General features: G+C 49.6%; 2 protein-coding genes across 3 annotated transcripts in view; one reads left to right on the plus strand and one right to left on the minus strand.

Moving 5' to 3' along the window:
- The window catches only part of COL4A1 (collagen type IV alpha 1 chain), a 154,640-nt gene extending 151,557 nt beyond the window's left edge, over positions 1 to 3,083 (minus strand). Inside the window, exon 1 of one of the 2 annotated variants that reach the window (XM_025364402.1) lies at positions 2,815 to 3,083. In XM_025364402.1, the coding sequence (XP_025220187.1) occupies positions 2,815 to 2,898 (84 nt within the window). In that variant the 5' untranslated portion in view covers positions 2,899 to 3,083. The remainder of the gene's footprint in view (positions 1 to 2,814) is intronic. The other variant, XM_025364403.1, reaches the window with a different exon arrangement.
- A 44-nt stretch (positions 3,084 to 3,127) lies between these two features.
- Positions 3,128 to 18,515, plus strand: part of COL4A2 (collagen type IV alpha 2 chain) — a 197,967-nt gene continuing 182,579 nt past the window's right edge. The window contains exons 1-3 of the mRNA XM_025364401.1: positions 3,128 to 3,396; positions 3,728 to 3,815; positions 3,936 to 3,990. Of these exons, the coding sequence (XP_025220186.1) occupies positions 3,772 to 3,815; positions 3,936 to 3,990 (99 nt within the window). The 5' untranslated portion in view covers positions 3,128 to 3,396; positions 3,728 to 3,771. The remainder of the gene's footprint in view (positions 3,397 to 3,727; positions 3,816 to 3,935; positions 3,991 to 18,515) is intronic.

Below are 18,515 nucleotides of genomic sequence, written 5' to 3' on the forward strand. Positions count from 1 at the left end.
CTTCTGGTTGGTCTTAAAGTTATGTCCCTTCACCCTAGTCCAATTCCATCTATTAATAAACAGCTTGCAGACGTAAGGAATAGCTTCACCGGTGCCACTCCTGAGATCCTGGGCGACGCTGCTCTTGTTGGGACTGATTCGGAAAACAGCCTTCTCATCTAAACTACATTTCCAGTAGAACATGGTCCATACTTATATGGAAATGAAATCTCACTTAGTTTGAACTCTAGGTCATTCAGTCCCAGAGGTGGTGACTAATGGTCAGGAGATGACAATATTGCTGGACAAGCATCACCACACTGAGGGGAAAGTTCACATTTCTAATCCTGAGAAATAATCTGTTAAGAAGCATCACACAGAACCAGCTAGAGGGGACTGTGAAGGCTGCTGAAGGAAGGGTTCATTCCACCCAGTGCAACTGTGTGACTAAGAGCAGAGGGTGCTCGCCATCAGAACACTACTGGCACGTGTTTGTCTGGAGCCTGCAAGCTATTCCTCCTTTCTTGCTAAAGAAAAGCGGAGGAAGGGAGAAGCGGGGAGTAGAGTGGTAGGTTCAGCATGGGATGAAATCAATGGTTTAGAAAATCCACCCATGAGTACATAAACAATATGACCATAGCAGATACAGCAAATACAAAATTAAACAGCCTTTCATGAAGAAAAAACAGTAAGTGCAATTCATGCCTGGCACACAGCAGGTGATGTCTGGATGTACAAATGCAGGTGAAGTGCGATTCAGACAGTGCAAAGGAGAGGTAAGCCAACAGTCACTTCCACTGGCTTCTGAATTAGGATCTGATCAAATCCTCAGCATCTTATCATTCAAAATGTACTTTCAAATTATGTTTTGCTTGGATCAGTGTTGAAGCTATTTCAGTGTTATGGTATATCTAACAGCTGATTTTGGAAGGAGGTAAGCCAAAATGTTATTGATGGCATGAAAAGTGAGACAAATTTTAAAATTAGGCAGATTCAGTTTTTAAGTGATTTTCTTGTACACCCATACGTCATCTGCACATTAAGCACTTTTCTCTAATTAAGCCAGGGAAAATACAGAGTAACGATAATATCTGTGAGGTCAGCTGTGATCAGAACTGCCCACATGCTGCATCTCTTAAAAACAGTCCATGGCACCTCAAGGGACACAGCAAAGCCAGTGGCCGGGAATGTAATTGAGCTTTAGGAAATGATTAAAGGGAAGTAAAATTATCTCCAACCCAACATTAACGCATTTGATTTCCCGGGTGAGAACAGGATTTGCGTAACTGAGTGGTTCTTTCTTTCTACAGTCCTGGATGTTTGGAAAGTCAGCTCTCACAGTTAGCTTTGCTTTGCTAACATTATCCATTAGAACATCGAAATGCAAACGGCTCCTATTTCCCAGTGAAGAACTTTCTCTGATTTACCTTACCATCATCAGGCTTCACCATCTCGAACCTTGGAAGCGTTCAATCTTTTGGTCAATATTTCTAGACCAAAATAAAGTGCTCTCAAGCCTGCTCTCTGGAAAGTTTTGTCATCTCTACCAAAGTGTGTTTAAATAACCGGCTATGAAATTTGGGGAGACTGGGCTGGGAGGAACAATCTCAAGTTAATTGCTGATGTAATGTAAAAGCCCCCAATGGAGAAGTTGCCTCCAGGGAGACAAGCTCTCAATTAGGAGATCTGTGTGTAGTTCTCTCTGGCATGTAACAGTTAACAATTTCTATACAGTTAGGTGAATTTAGTGAATATCATTCTTGCAGGAGAGAAGAAAAAAATTTTTTTAAAGAGGAAAACAAAGAACAAGATTAAGAACAGTAAAATAATAAGTATGGAAAATCTGGTAAGTAGCAAAAATCGTTTTTAAGCATTTGAGGGAGAAACTGCAAAATGTGTTCAGAAGCCACACCTTCCAGGCTGTGGGACTGCATGGCTGTGACACTGAGCAACAGCTGAAGCCTTTACTCTCTCGGAGGGGAAGGAAAAAAGGAAACAACAGTCAGTCCAGGCTTGTCCACGGCTGGAAGCCTCGACTCCTGCAAACCGATCTCCCAGATCCTTTCTGGGCAAGCACATAACCAGAGGAAATGAAAACTAGAAAAACAATTTGTGCATGGAACAATGACACGGAGTTTCACTTTGGTTTCATGTTCAAATATGAATGTGGCTATAATTTTTTAAAAAATGTATTAATAGAAGGCAACGAGTTGAGGATGGTGGCTTCTTCAAGCGGGGCGTCCAGAAGAGCCCTACTTCTGCCTTGGAGCGCGCCTTAGGCAGCAGTCGTGGGAAAGCTCAGATACAGCTGTTTCCAGGCAAAGGGCCCAGAGCTTTTCAGCCTCAGCCACCAGGGTCTCCAGACAAGGAGAAATACGCCCAAAGCTGCTCCCAGGCGCTAGGAGCTTGGAGCTCCCAATGTGGGTCTCTGAGCAGCGCGAGGTGGGCGCTCCCGCCCCTCCCGCCCCCAACTCCCTCGCGCACCCGGGACGGGTGAAGGCGCCCAGTCGCCGAGCATCACCGCGACGCGGGTTCAAATCCCGCCGGCTCCCCGGCACCCTCTCCCCGCCACAGCGCGGGCTGTTTCTCCTCCTTTCCCCGGAGGAGTTCCCTAACTCTCCAGTACCCATACCATAACAAAGGAGGCTCGGTCCCCCAATGCGCGATCGTAGCCTACAGGGACCCCCAGCGAGCACCGGCCCAGAGAATGCACCTGGTCGTGCCACGCGCGACCGCCGAGGGGCAGGCGGACGGCTCCTGGCGCGGACAAAGGGGCCTCTCGGGGCGCCCAGGCTCGGGGCGGGACGCGGGGAGCGGAGCTGGCCGGGGACTCACCTTCGCAGCGGCCCGGCTGTGCTCCTCGTGGAGCAGAAGGGCGGCGGGCAGCAGCAGCAGCCAGACGCTGAGCCGGGGCCCCATGGTGGCGCGCCCGAGGCGGCGGGGGACGGCGGGGGACGGCTGCCGGGCGTGCGGGGGCCGCGGCGGGCAGCTAGCTCTCGGAAGGCCGGACTTCCAGCGCTGCGCACCGTCCCGGGTGCGGCGGCTCCAAGCGGAGACCTGAGCGCGGCGGGCCGAGCTCCCCAATTTGTTGGCGCTGCCCCCTCCCCCCGGCGGTGCGCGGGCGGCGCCTCAAAGGGGAGGACCCTGCGGCGCGGGTAAGAGGCGGCGGGAGCGCGCGGCTCGGGAGTGTGGCCGCTGTGCGCCGGGACACCAGGGCTCCGCGCTCCGCACTCAGAGGCTCCCGCGTCCCAACCCGCGCGCTCTCGGATCCAGGCCGAGGACCGAGAGGGGCCGCCTGAGCCCCCGGGGCCGCCGCCCAGGGAGTCCAGCAAGGCCGGCCGCCCTCGGTGTGCCGCCGGCGGGTGCTTCTGGAAGGGCCAATGCGCGCGGGCAGCAGCCCCTGAAGCCGACCCCGAGGTGAGAGCGACCCCCGAGCGGCGCCCAGACCCTGGCCCGAGAGCACCCGCTTGGAGCGCCCTGTGCAGGCTAGGGCTGCACGCTCTCGTGCCTGGGAGTAGAACGGGGGAGGGTGGGGGAGCGGAGACCGAGCTCCTCGGCCAAGCAGCACCCACCGGGGCCTAACGGGAGGCTCTCCTTCTTTCCGGGTCGTGGGGGGAACGGCCCTCTGGTCACGCCTGCATGCGGGGGGCGCACCGCGCAGTCTCCGCGTCTCGCGGACGGATACCAGCGGTGAGGATGGGCTGCGTCCCTCGTCCTGCGCTAAACTCGCTTTGTTTCTCGCCTCTAGGCTAAGAGGGACTGACCGGGGCCCAGAGTGGACAAACCGCCAGCATGGGGAGAGACCAGCGCGCGGGGGCCGGCCCTGCCCTACGGCGGTAAGCGACTTTCTGCCTGGTCCCCGTGGGTCCCCCGCGCATGGACCTTCCCTGTAACTCTCGGGGACGGACAAGCCGGGCCCGCACGCTCACGTGCCTCTTTCTCCCTTTCTCGTGCAGGTGGCTGCTGCTGGGGACAGTGACCGTGGGGTTCCTTGCCCAGGGCGTCTTGGCGGTAAGTCCTGGCTCCCGCTCCAAGCGCTCGGACTTGCGCGCCCGATAATGGTTGGGACGTTTGCGTGGCCGTGGAGAAGGCAGCTCGTCCGTGCGCTCCCGAGTGTGTGTGTGTGAGTGTGGGTGTTCGCCAGCCTGCCCACCCAGGTTCTGAGAAAGCCTGCTCTTCCCTCCTCGTGCTTTCCACCTTTCCTTCCCGTGGGTTCCCCGCGTCAATCCTGTGCTTTGCAGGCATCGGCCCTTTCAGGGGAGCTGAGAACTTAAAATGTAGCCTGAGGCACCGTTTTCGTTGCTTTGGGAAAAGCCGCAGCCGTAGAGGCCAGGAAAGAATGTCAGTCACTTGGCAGTGAGACGCCAGGCTTCGGGCGAAAAGTGTTTTCCTGGAACTCGGGAGCTGGTGGGGAGGCTCTGTCACGGGCTGAGGGTTTTTTGTGTTTTTAAATGGGAGTCTCTGGGTAAAGGGGCGGGGCGAGGAGGCGAACAAGACAACCTTAATGTTGTTTGAATTGAACCATTGCGAGGGAACAATGGCAGAAAAACCGCGTTTTCTCCCAAGTCCTGTTCCGGCCCTGGAAGATCTGCTCCGGGTGCCACTCTGGGCCTCTGTTCGCGGAGCCTGCCCTCCACGCCGGCCATGCACAGCCCTGCCGATACCGTGGGTGCAGTTGGCCACTGCGCTGCGAGATACTTTGTACATTTTATGCGTTTTGTTTAAAGAGTAGGAGCCACTTTTACCGAGCTTTATGTAACCATGGCTAAAATGAACAGGTTTGGTGGGTGAATTTAGTGCAGTACTCGAATGTTTAGACAGGATCTGAAAGTGTAGGGAGCTTTCGAGATGTCGGCTGCCTCTCCTCGCCTTACTGTGGCCTGTGGAGTAGCTCTGCCTGTGGCAGCCAGGGCCCGGGTAGATTCCTCCTGGGAGCGACCCCTCCCCTCCTCAGCGCGCACTGTGCCAGAGCAGCACGCAGGTACAAAGGGGGAAGGTGTTCGTGATTTCATTTGAATTCTGTTGTTTTTACATCGTTCTGCCCCAATGGAAAACAAACCAGGATTTTAAGGGCAGTGAGTGATGAAGAGCTACTCCCACTCGGGAAAGAGCTGCTAACTTTACTTTTCCGCTGCTGTTGGCTCCGGTTCAAATCCCAGGTTGGGAAGTAAGAGGAGGACTCGGAGACTTTGACCAGAGCACTCCAGGCCAAAGTTTTCTTCCAGTTCAGTTGTGTCTCTCCGTCCCAGCCCCTACTTAAGATCAGAACCTAGATATTTGAAGTAGCCCAGTGACCCTGTGAATTCTAATGCACATGTCTGTGCTGCATGTAAGACTTGTCTCAGATTTATGAACCAGAAGCAATGCATGCACGCGCACGCACACACACTCAAAGAAGGGGGCGATCCATAGAAAATACCAAATCGAGCTGTGTGTGCTTTGGTTGTACTGACACCCGCATCCCTTTGTCCGCTAGAGCCGCTTTTATAATTTCCATATGTTCGTGCCTAAGGATGGTGGGAGTCCCAGGAATTATTTTGTGAACTCATCCTAAAATTGGTGGAAAGACCACCGACCACCTAGGTCTTCACAAAACCTAGGTATTAGCCTGGGCGCCGCGGCTCACGCCTGTAATCTTAGCACTTTGGGAGGCTGAGGCCTGCGGATTGCCTGAGCTCAGGAGTTCGAGACCACCCTGGAAGAAACACAGTAAAACCCTGTATCTACTAAAATACAAAAAATTAGCCAGGCATGGTGGCGTGTGCCTGTAATTCCAGCTACTCAGGAGGCTGAGGCTCAAGAATTCCTTGAACCCAGGAGACGGAGGTTACAGTGAGTCGAAATAGCCCCACTGCACTCCAGTCTGGGAGACAGAGCAAGACTCTGTCTGAAAACAGAACAAAACAAAACAAAAAAAGAAATAACAACAAAAAAAAACCCCTAGGTACTAAACATAGCTCTGCCCTAATTTCTTAAATCCAGAGCCTCAGTTTCCATACTCTGAAGAAGTACAGCTTCTTACAGAGGCCAAGTACCCTAAGGCAGGTAGGACGCCTCTGTGCCTCCCCAAAACCTCATCAATGCTGCAGGCTCACCCTCAGTCTCTTTGACTCTTTGATCTTGGTATAGGACCGAGAACATTGATTGCCCAGCAGAGCTACTCAAAGTGCAGGCGCCTTAGAGCCCCAGACGTAAATCACCTGGAAAGGCTCGTTAAGAAGTCAGGTCCCCATCTCAGACCTTCTGGTCAGACATTCCGGGGTGGAGTCCAGGACTCCGCCTTCCCACATGATACCGGAATCTGGGAACCACTGAGCTAGAGTACTGGGTTGAGAGGCAGTTGAGATTACTTGCCAATTCACTTCATTTCCCTGGGATTTAGATTCTAACTCAACAAATAAAAATAGATCTTTTTAATCATTTCACTAGGGACCTACTAATATGTGTTGTTAAGAGACTTGTAGTTTGTTGTGTTCAACAAGGGGCCGGTCTCTGCTTACTCATTTGGTAACCACTGGCTTTAATGGCTGTTTCTCATGAAATAATGTTTCAATTTTCAACTGTATTGTATCAATTAAGAAAACTTAAAGATGTTTCTTAATTATGGCACGGACTCTTTCCTGGGTAGGTCAGTTCAGGAAAAAGGGCTGCCACCGGGTCCTTGAAGAGTTTTGTTTCAGAAGCAGCTAGGATGGGTAGTGAAGAGCCTGGGTGATTACTTATTGGGCACTTCCTGTGTGCCAAGTACTCTGTACTAATGCTTCTAATCCTCACAAGAAAGCACACTGATGAGCTAGGGAACTATTATTACCCCCATTTTACAGGTGAGAAAAGGCACAAAGGGTTTGCAGCCCTTGCCCAAGGTTCCTGTCTTTGTAACTGAATGAAACGGGTTAGAACTCAGGCCTCTTCCTCCATACTGAGCTTCCCAGGGCCTGAAAGGTGGCCGGGAGTTTGGCACTCCTGAGTTTCAGTCTTTGAGTCTCCTGGGGTGTGGGTGCTTTCTCCTTGGTCCTGACCTTGGACTAAGTGCAGCCGGCACTGATTCCTAGGAAGGAGGCTCTCCCCCTCCTTCCTCCTCTGCTTGTCCCACTCTGAGGATCAGGGGCACTGAGTGAAGGAGAGAAGCAAGAGCTTTCCCAAAGGGAGGAAAGGAAGCTGAAATCCCACGGGGCAGCCTGGGCTCTGGACTCAGTGTGAACCCAGGTGCTTTGTGTGGGCACCTCAGGACACACTCCCTGCTGTCCAAGGTGCCTTTTCTAAAGGTGCCCTTGTTTGAATGCAGTGCCAAGATGCACAGAGTGCCTTCGTGTAAGGCAGTGTGACACAGGGGTCCCATCCCAGACTTGAGGCAGGTGACGGGGTGCAGTTCTCAGTTTAGTGGGCAACTGAGGGGCTGCCGCCTCGGGTGGGCACTCACCAAGCCTCTGCATCCTAATTCTCTCCCCCAAAACGGAGGTGTTACTCATCCCACCCACCTCATAGATGGGAGTGCCGTGAGGTGTGTGGGTGCATGTGAGGTGCCTTGGAGGGTCTGGCACAGCCCGGGAGCCAGGAGGTATCCCCTGGGCCTGTTTAAGGAACATCCCCTCGGCTGCCTGTTCTAACCTTCATGGAGGCTTAAAAGCACTCACTGTAGCCGCTGTGAGCATTGTCACTTATCTCCAGAGGCTGGCAGCAGCCTGAGGGATCAAATATGCAGCCGGCTGGGCGGTCGCCTGAGGACCTCTGCCCGGAACCTGGGGCCACAAAGACATGGGTTCACGTAGGTATCAGTGCGGGGCCCCTGCCTGCCGCTTAGTTTCCAGGCTGTCCTCGGGGCTCCAGCCCCCGGAAATTCGCCTGACCTTCCTGTTGGCTGCCACCACCTTCCTTGCCCTCCAAGCCAGCAGCTGCGGTGGCAAGTCCTTTCCGCAGACTTTGGAACAGGGAAGAGATGTTCAGTGCCGCATGAGGCCCAGAGCTTTCTGTAAGGATCAGGAAGGACAGTTCTTTCCTACATTTCCTGGAGCTGAAGCTCTATTGCTCAAAAGATGGCCCTCTGAGAAGAAGAGAAAAGCACGGGGTTCCTCCTCTGCTCGTGGATAAACGAGCGTATCTCAGCTCTCTGGAGGCTAGTCTTCCTCCGGGGGTGGCTTGCAGGACTTGGCCACGATAAATAATAGCAGAGATTTGTCAACAGCACCCCAGAACGAGAGGTGGGTAGGAAGGGCAAACAGGAAAGCGCAGGAGAGGAAAGAGGCTTTGTACGACCAGGAGGCTATGTTTACCATCAGAGAGAGAGAGGTGAAGATCAAGGAAAAGGTTCTAGAATAGAAAAAAAGATTTTGCTGAAATAATAAAAATCAAAGGACTGTGTTTAATTGTGTTTCTGGGGAGAGGGAAAGAAAACGAGTGTGTAGTTTAAATAATAGAGAAACTCAAGGGTAAAGCTAAGTGCCATGGAGATTTAACTTTTCAACACTGTTGATAATGTAATGAAGAGATCACCACCTGGAAAGTGGTTTGGGAATGTCTCATTCTTTTTATCTGAAGAAGAATGTTTGTCTTTGATTAGAGGGTTTTAGAGAAAGCTCTGAAACTGGCCTCTTGCTTTGTGTCTGCTGGTGTCTGCTTGTGTGATCACTGCTGAAGGTGGGAGGCAGCGTCTGCAACCCCCGGCCTTGGCTGATTCAGCTTGTGAATCAGGGACCAGGAACGACACAATAGTCTTGAGAGGCCATAAAGTCTAATCCAGCCTGTTGCTAACCAGGTTCTAACTTCAGGGCAAGACACTTCACGTGCTTTGGCTCTGGAGCCTGGAAGAGAATGTTGTGTGGTATGGATCTCTCAGGTGATCAAGATACCATGAGTAAGTTAGAGAGTCAGCGGTGAGGGCTGGGCTGTGCAGGTGTGCTAAGACCTGTGAGGGCGAGCTGAGGTCTCCGCTGTGATGCTGGGGATAGAAAGCCCTTCCAGATACGCTCCAGAATAGAATTTATCCGGCCTGCACCAGGACCTCGCTTAGAAATCAATATGCCACATGGGACTTTTTATCTTCATGGTGTCAAGAAGCTTCTGGAATCCAGTAAATATGTGACACGTCTCAGCTGAGATGAGAGAAAGGACAGAGTTCCTGGATAGTCCCCACTGGATGTTTCCCTTTGGTGGCCACCCCCTTCAGTTAATGAGACCCTCTCAGGACAGGTGACGGCCTAAGTGACTCACTGCTCTTGAGTTCATTGGTGACTCTGGAGGACTGTAATTTTTATTTTGGTTACCCATGAAAGAAGAAGGCAGTGTCTAATTTTAGGGAGACTTCATGGGTGTCTCCAGTCCTGTTGATGTGGTCAGAGAGTGAATTTCAAAGGAATTGCGAGCAGCCCATATCCACCCAGCAGGCTCCTACCCAGGTGCTGGGTTCTAGCCCCTCCCCTGTCTCCTGAGCTCCTGGATGGCTCCTGAGTGCTCTGCCTCAGTGTCTTCTGTTGCCTTGGATGAGGCTGGCTTTTGAAGCAACAAGCTTTTTGGTAAAACCTGCTCCTTTTAAGTGCAGTGTGGTATCCTGGGGCGGGTCCTGGGACAGAAAAACTACACTAGTGGAAAAACTGGTGAGATTCTAGTGGAGTCTGCAGTTCAATGTGATAATGTTAATTTCTGTACCAATGTTAATTTCTTAGTTTTTACAAAAATGTGCCATAGTTTCATAAAATGTCAATATGACATCATGATGTCTGGGTGCAGGGTACACAGGGACTCTCTGTACTCTCTTTGCAACTCTTCTGCAAATGTCAGTTGCTTCAGAATTTTAAAATGCTCCCAGAAGTCATCAGCCAGTCACATTTGGTGTGCATGAGTCAGATGGACAAGTGCGTGGAGAAGGCTGAAAAACAGCCACTCTCGAGTGAGCAGATGTGGGCAGCAAGAGGAAAATGTTGCTCCCATTCTTTTCTCTAATAGAGTAAGTGAACAGAAGTCCCTTTCGCTGAGTGGAAAATACAGGAGAGGTAGACCCAAGCGAAGCCTGAGTAAAGGGATTTTTGTCCCCTGGCCGTGGTTGGAGTCATTTATGAAGATGAGGAGGTTTCCCTGTGGAGTTTCTCAGCACCGCGTGGGAGGCCCGGTGGAGCTGTCATGGGGCCTCTTCCTCACTGGGGTGGGAAATGGCTGCTCCATTGTTTCCTGAGCCCAGGATGGAAGGGCAGGCTTGTATTAGAGTGTTGCTGCAAGGACAGAAAACATGACTGTGGAGGAGTCCAGTGCTGCCCATACCCGCTCACCCTTAGGAGCGCATCAGGCAGTACCTTCGTGCCCTCCTGGGCAGCACAGAACGGGAGCCCCCTTCCCGCCTGCTTAGGAAACCCCATGGGCCACAGGGACGGGCAGCGGGCAGGTGGCTAGTGGAGGACTTAGGCCGCCTGCACATGTGGCTCCTGAGTGCTCTGCCTCAGTGTCTTCTGTTGCCTTGGATGAGGCTGGCTTTTGAAGCAACAAGCTCTTTGGTAAAACCTGCTCCTTTTAAGTGCAGTGTGGTATCCTGGGGCGGGTCCTGGGACAGAAAAACTACACTAGTGGAAAAACTGGTGAGATTCTAGTGGAGTCTGCAGTTCAATGTGATAATGTTAATTTCTGTACCAATGTTAATTTCTTAGTTTTTACAAAAACATGCCATAGTTTTGCATTGCTGCAGGCCATGGCAGTGGGATTCGGAGTCCCAGCCTGTCAGTGGCCACAGCTTCTGTGTTAATTAGGGGCCAAGGGAAAGGGGCCCAGAATGAGGATGGCCAGTGGCCAGTGGCTGTTGCTTTGCATGGTTGCCTGTCATCACCCTGCCATTGATAACTGGAAATGAGAAGCATGAGCGGAGCCACCTCTGCCTGACCCCTGCCAGTTCTGCTCTGCACACCCTGACTGCACTCCAGGCCTTCGTCTCTGGGGGATAAGGATGGCCTGTCCCTTTCTACCAGGTGACCCGCAGCAGGTATCACACACCTGCACATGCCTGGAGCCTCTGTCCTTTGCAGTTGAGGCCCATTTCAGGGTCTAGCTAAAGTGTCTTCTCCACGGATAGGATTTTATATTCTTTAGGATCAAGGATTATAAGTCATGATTGTAACTCCCATAGACTTGAAACATTTGTCTTCACCCACCATCCACCTTTTTGTTTGTTTGTTTTTGTTTTTGTTTCTGAGACAGAGTTTCGCTCCATCACCCAGGCTGGAGTGCAGTGGCGTGATCTCGGCTCCCTGCAAACTCTGCCTCCTGGGTTCAAGCAATTCGCCTGCCTCGGCCTTCCAAGTAGCTGGGATTACAGGCACAAGCCACCATTCCCAGCTAATTTGTGTATTTTTAGTAGAGACGGGTTTTACCATGTTGGCCAGGCTGGTCTCGAACTCCTAACCTCAGGTGATCCGCCCGCCTTAGCCTCCCAAAGTGCTGGGATTACAGGCATGAGCCACCGTGCCCTGCCATCATCCACTTTTTCTCCCAGAAACGTGTCTTCCTTAGCTGACATTGCTGTTCCCATAGTCCAAGTTCAGGGCATCTTGCATCGGCCCTCATGGAATGATTCCCGGGTACCTTTATCTGCCCGAGGCCTGAAATACAGTGGGCCGTCAACAGAACTTGTTACATAAATAAATGCAGTTAGTTGGCAGCAATGCAAGCGAATCCTTTGGATGAGGAGTACAGTCATGGAACTATTAATAAAAGATGAGATTAAAATGTATTTATTCTTACTGTGGGTTTTTTTCCCCAAATTATCTGCTTTCTCCCACTGGATAAAACTAGCTGTATATGATGATAAAGGGATAGTGGATCAGTCTGAAAGGTTTGCATTTTTTTCCTAGGGATTGTTTCAACCCCACCCATAGAATTCCTGTTTTGTTGCTTTTACCCAGTTCAGTGATCTCCCATGTGGGAATTAGAGAAGAATTTTTTTTTTTTAATTTCATGGACTGATTATCTGGTACCTGGTAGATATTATATAACAATATTTTTCCGCATGTTGAGTGTTTTTGGATCCCTGACTGTAGAGTAATGGGACCCTGTGAGATCCGGGAAAGGGTTTCTGTTCGTGCACAGGGTCAAACACATGCCCTGGACTGCGTCAGAAGCTGTGGTTTGTCCGTGAGATAAAGGAGTTGCTGATTAGAAGGAGATGCTGGTTAGAAGGAAATGCTGATTAGCAGCCGTGGTGCAGTCATTGCAAACTGGTGTTGAGGAGTAGCGCAGCGACGCGATGGCACTGGGGCCACCAGCCCAGCCCTCCTTCCCCCTCTGTCCTCCCCGCCTTCCAGTGATACTGGCTCCAGATTGGGTGAAAGGAAGGGGTCCCCTGGGAGATTCTTTGTGTGATCACCAGAACCAAACCTAAGAGAGCATCCCTGAAGATGCTTCCAGCATATTCCAGAACCTCTCGGAGCAGCTGAAACACCCTGGGAAGAAACACGGCAACACCTGTTTGCTGAGCCACTAGGGCTGGAAACTGCTCTAAGCCATGGAGGGTTCACAGCTGGATAAACTGAGGCATGTGCCGGAGGGCACCTGGTAGGGTCGGTAGGAACAAAGTGGGGAGTGAAACCTAGAACTGTCCCTTTCTAAAACTCTGCTTTTACTGGCTAGGTGAATAAACCCCAGCCACTGAACATATATACGCGTCTAAAATACATAAATTGTTGTATATGTAAAACATAGATATGTGTATTATGTGCAGAAAATGTTATCAATCTACATGGAATATACAGAGATAGATGATAGAGATAAAAGAGAGAGAGAACACACACATACGTATGCACCTTGTACTCCCGCACACACAGACACACAGATGCACGCACACATGCACATAGACACACATGCATCCAGCACACACATACAGAAACACACATCCACATATAGACACACACTTACACCCCACATACATACACAGAGATGCACATACACATGCACATAGACACACACATATAGACACACACAACCCACACACACATACAGACACACAGATGCACACACACATGCACATAGACACACAGATGCACACACAGACATACACTTGCACCCCCACACACACACACAGACACACAGATGCACACACACACATGCACATACACATGGATGTACACATGCACACACAGAGACACACATGCACATACATAGAGACACACTTGTACCCCACACACACACACAGAAACACATGTACACTCGCCTACACACACATCCTCACACATGCACACACACACACACACTTAGAGGATGCTCCTGGTTTCTTTCTCTGTGGGGACAGCCAAGGCAGAAAGAGACTATTTCTGCCTCTGGGGAGCATCAAACAGACCTGTTTCTTTAGGGTTCCTTCTGCAGAGAGGCTGGACAGAGGCACGAGGGTGACTGAGTAGCCTCATGAACTCTGAAAACTGAAGGCTAAGATGACTGCACTCAGGAGAGGCCCTTAAAGGATGACCAAGAAATACGTGAGAATGGGCAAAGGGACAATTTCACCTGTAGAACCAAGAGTCCTGCAGACAAAAGCCCCAACCGGCCCTCTCCAAGTCTGGCTTAAAACCCCAGGCTACTGAGGTAGATGCTGGAGCAGCCGTGTAAAGGGGAAAAGGAGGGGCAGACACAGCTTTGTGTTTGGCTGTTGGAAAATGCTGCTAGTCCTAATTTAGAGAAAGACTTACTGAAGTCCTGTGGGCAAAAGAGACCTTCCTAAAATTATCTTAGACGTGCAGGAAACCCAGTGGACACTACAGAGAGACAGGGGGATTCCATTTTCCCTGGACGAATGCCAGCTTCCTTACGCTGGCTTTTCTCTCACTACCTTGTGTTTCTGCCGCTGCTTTTCAGGGATGTCCCCATGGGCCAACAGGAGGACAGGTGTGGTCTGTTAAAAAGAGGTGGAGCCTGTGGGCTTGAGCCCAGCAACTGGGAAAAGTCACTTTTCCTTTCTGAGAATGCTTGTCTTCATCTGTAAACGGGAGTAGTAAAAACTGTGTCCCAGGGTCACAGTGGGATCATGTATGTGACATTTGTTCATTAAATGAACATGTCTGATTGCTACTAGGAATAACTCACTCATGAGTTCTAGAACATCCATCCTCCACGGACTCACGTCTGGTCAGAGCAAGGACAGTAGGAACCGTGAAGTCTGATTAGTGTGTGTGTGTGTGTGTGTGCACGTGTATGGTGTAGGGTTGTCCAACCATCTGACCAAATTTTACATTAAATATGTCATCTGGGATTATTCATGGTAAGACAGCAACCTGCACACGTTCACTCTTTGAGAGCCACTTTATTTGTTCTATATGAGACTTTCAGTACGACTGATCTCATGTGCAGTTGTACTCATCAGCAAGCACCTGTGAGAGCCCCCCCCCCCACTCACCCTGCTCACAGGAAATGTCAGGGCTCAAGCATGGGCCCCACAGGAATAGCGCCAGCTGGGGTGTTGGGTTTGAAACTGCTTTTGCTGCTGCCTGGTCAGGTGATGTTGGTGTGAGTATTCAACTCTTTACACTGTAGTTACATTTGTAAAACGGGGGTTAAAATAGTTCTTATTGCATGTGCTCGGAGGAGCAAGAAGAAATTGGCTGTAGAGAGTTTAGCAATCTTAGCGTTGCTAAATTGGACAGAGGCACGAGGGTGACTGAGTAGCCTCATGAACTCTGAAAAATGAAGGCTAAGATGACTGCACTCAGGAGAGGCCGTTAAAGGATCAACACTAGTTCATGTCTACGTGGCTTTAGGTTGTTGTTTTTTAGGTCTTCATCCTCATTACCTAGAGAACTTGAACAGAGAGTGAAGTCCAAGTTAACTAGAGTTACTGTTGGGAACCGTGGTACTGGGACAGGAGGAAGCGGGCCAGCAGGACTGGCGGGTGTGGGGGACCTGTGGGGGACCTGTAGCGGGAAGTTCTGGTCTCCACGATTCTGGTGCCTGGAGTGCTGAGACCCTACGGTGTCTTGGTGGCTCTGAGCAGGTGGTCGCTGAGTGAGAACTGGTGGAGATGTGCCGCCTTAATGCCTTGAGACGATTGTTTCCATTTTCCTTAAGCGTAGGAAATGTCACCCAAAGGAAACATTTTAATATTAATTAAAGTTCAGTCAAGGTGTAACTAACTTACTTCCAAAACAAATGGAAACACTTATAAACAAAGAACAATTGGTTCAAATAACCACGAGACACAGGTATAATTTAGTGAAGCAAGAAGACTCAAGAGGCTTTGGTTTGGCCACATGATATAAAAATGCAACACAGAATCTTAGGAGAGAGTTTCCTTCTTGAGAGAGCAGAAAAATTTCCCTCCATACCGTTTCCTAGCAGGGCAGTTACTTCTCAGATTAGCATGGAAAGGCCTCCCAGACTAGCCTATACCCTCCAACAGCCAGGTGAGTCAGGCCAAGGCGTGGGTTCCCTGAGGAAGATTCCCGCTGGAAATTTCAGGGAAGAACTCACCTCCTTCCCTTTCTTCCTTACTTGGTAATTGTCCTAATTGTAACAAGCATCCAAGTTACGATTCAAGACCAAGTAGGGACCTGAGGTGATCTCCTTTCCTGTCTGAAATCCACCTTCCTTTCCTAGCTGTTTCCGCCAGATTTCAGCGCCCCCTTCCCTTCTCCTCCCAAGACAGTCTTAGCTCAGACAGGATTTCCTTAGTCTTAGTCATCAGCTCTTATTGTCCAGCCTCCTCCTTCCTGTTGTAAAACAAGAAATCTTAACAGCAAGTAGGCCAAAATTGTATATCTTCGGTGATATGTCAATTTCCTGCCGGTATGTGCAGACATCAGGTTGTGTTGTGGTTACCCACTTCAAGGCACCAGAGGCTGGAAAAGTCAACACGTTGCTAGTTAAGGCACACGGCGCAGTGAGTTTTCAGTTGTCTGCCTTGGCTTTTGTGAATGTGTGTCTGTCCACCTGAAGGTTCTGGTTCTCACATCCTGGGCTCTCCTTTTGCCAGGTGCAGCCACACAACCCAGGAACAGTCCTAACCCGTTACATAAGGTGGCGAGGCGGGGTTGGCGGGTGGCACTGCCAGGTCACCTCCGGGCACTGGGTGACCCAGTCATTGGCCCCCTACGGTGACCCCCCGCCGCGTGGGTGCCACTGGCACCTCCCCTGGGCTCCCAGTGCTGTGATTTCTGGGCGATTTCTCTGCTCTCCAACATGAGTTATTTGTTATCTGCTTCTCACCTGATTGGAATTTAATGATCTAGAAACAAATGAGTTATTTCACTCAGGAGGGGGAAGGAAGTCAGATTAGTCATGCTGGCGCTTGATTTTTTTTTAATCCAAGAATTCTTTACTTAAGAAGTAAAAGCAATTAAGAATAGTACTGAATCCTGCCTAGAAGTTTTAGAACAAGAAATGGGATCACGCCGATAGATATTTCAAATAACTGGAAAGTTTAGTTCCCTCTGAACAAAGTCTAACTCTGAGGCCATATGCTTCTTTTTATATAAAAACAGAGCAGCATCTCAAAGAAAATAAATGTATTTAAAAGGAAAGATCATAGAGAGATAGAATTCATCCATTTTAAAAGTTGCCTTTTTCTCCTTTTTTATAGCATCTTTCAAAAACATCTCCGCTTTCAACACCTCTAGCTCATCAGTGAGAGAGAACAAAAGGCTACAACTGTTGATTCAGGCAACATTTTTGCCTTCATGTTGATTTTTCTTCCTCATTGGGTTTAATTAACTAGAGTGTCTAAGAATAAACGTAGAAAAAAGGCCTGTTTCATGGGCTTTTCTTAGTCTTTCACATGTAAAAAAATTACCTTAGATCTTTATTCTTTCTAAATATTTCATGTGTTTAAAAACTAGGTAACTTTCCTGTAATAAAAAATAAAATCTTGGCACGTTATCAATATAACACCTACCTTACAAACACAGTGTTTATGAACTAACCATCTGAAGATAATCTTATTAATGTCACATTATATATACACACACACATATACACACACACACAGAGAGTATGTATATGTGTGTATATATATATATTGCAAATGTGTCCATTTTTAATACTTTTTTTGTTGTTTTAAATTGTGGTAAAATATACATAGCATAAAATTTACCATTTGACCCGTGTTTAAGTGACAGTTCAGTGGCGTTAAGCATACCACATTATTATGCAAGTATCACCACTGTCCATCTCCAGAACTTGCTCATCATCCTAAACAGAAATTCCATGTGCATTAAATAATTCTCTATGCCATCCTTCCCCCACCCTCTGTTAATCTATTCTACTTTCTGTCACTTTGAGTGTGACTACTCTAGGGACCTCATAGAAGTGGAATCATGCAGTGTTTTTCCTTTTGTGACTGTCTTATTTCGTTTAGTATAATGTCCTTATATTAGTCCATGTTCATGCTGCTGATAAAGACATAACCAAGACTGGACGATTTACAAAAGAGGTTTAATCAACTTACATTTCCACGTGGCTGGAGAAGCCTCACAATCATGGCAGATAGCAAGGAGGAGCAAATCACGTCTTACATGGATGGCACCAGGCAAAGAGAGAATGTACCAGCAGGGGAAATGTCAGATGCTTATAAAACCGTCAGATCTCAGGAGAACTCACTATCATGAGAACAGTATGGGGGAAACCATCCCCATAATTCAGTTAACTGCACCTGGCCCCACCCTTGACATGTAGGGATTATTACAATTCAAGGTGAGATTTGGGTGGGGACACAGAGCCAAACCATATCAGTCCTGAAGATGCATCCATGTTGTAGCACATGGCAGAATTTCCTTCCTTTTTAAACCTCAGTAACACTGCTATACTTTTTAAAGTTCTTATTTTTAAACTCAGTTTTGTTCCTTTAGTTGACAGGTTTCAAATGGTTAATGTCAGGAACTGCAAATCAAAGAGGTTTCGGAAATGGCGATGTGAGGCCCAGGTCCAGATGAAGGGGGTGGGGAAGAGAGCCTGGGGATGACCTGCCTCTCTGTCTCTCAGAGGCGGCTTGCCCATGCCTCTCCTCTTGACGTTTGTTTTGCTTTCTGGTAAACGTTCACCACTCTTCCAAAGGAAGTTGGCTTGGGCCACGCTGAGTTGGTTTCCTCTGGGACAGGCATGGGAAACTGTCCAGGAGGGAACCGGGTGTCTGGGTGGGAAGCCAGTGAGTGAGGTCCTGGGTTGCCCATACAGGTACAGGCACCAGACCTGGAGCAGTTCTCCTAGAGCAGTTACTGAAGCCCCAGAGCTGCGTGAGATTCCTCAGGAGGAAGATAGGGGATGGATGCATCAAGACAAGGGGAGAAGACATATGGAGAACCCTGGGAGGAGCTGTGAGAGGAGGCTGTGGTCAGGTGCAGGCCTAGATCTTCCCCACGGCTTCACCAAACTGATGGTCACCAGCCTCCCCTCTTCCTGTGGTACTGGGGTCAGAAGATGGAGAGTGGAGACAGTGAGCCGGTGTCCACCTCTGGTCACTGCCATTCTCCTTCCCTGCTGCACGTTAGGCTGCCGAGGGCTGAGAACTTGGCTTATTCATCACCAGATCCTCCCACAGCGCAGGGACCTTCACGTAGATGCTGGAGTAATTTTATTAAATTGGT

The sequence above is a fragment of the Theropithecus gelada genome, chromosome 17, assembly GCF_003255815.1.
Source record: "Theropithecus gelada isolate Dixy chromosome 17, Tgel_1.0, whole genome shotgun sequence".
NCBI classification, from domain to species: domain Eukaryota; kingdom Metazoa; phylum Chordata; class Mammalia; order Primates; family Cercopithecidae; genus Theropithecus; species Theropithecus gelada.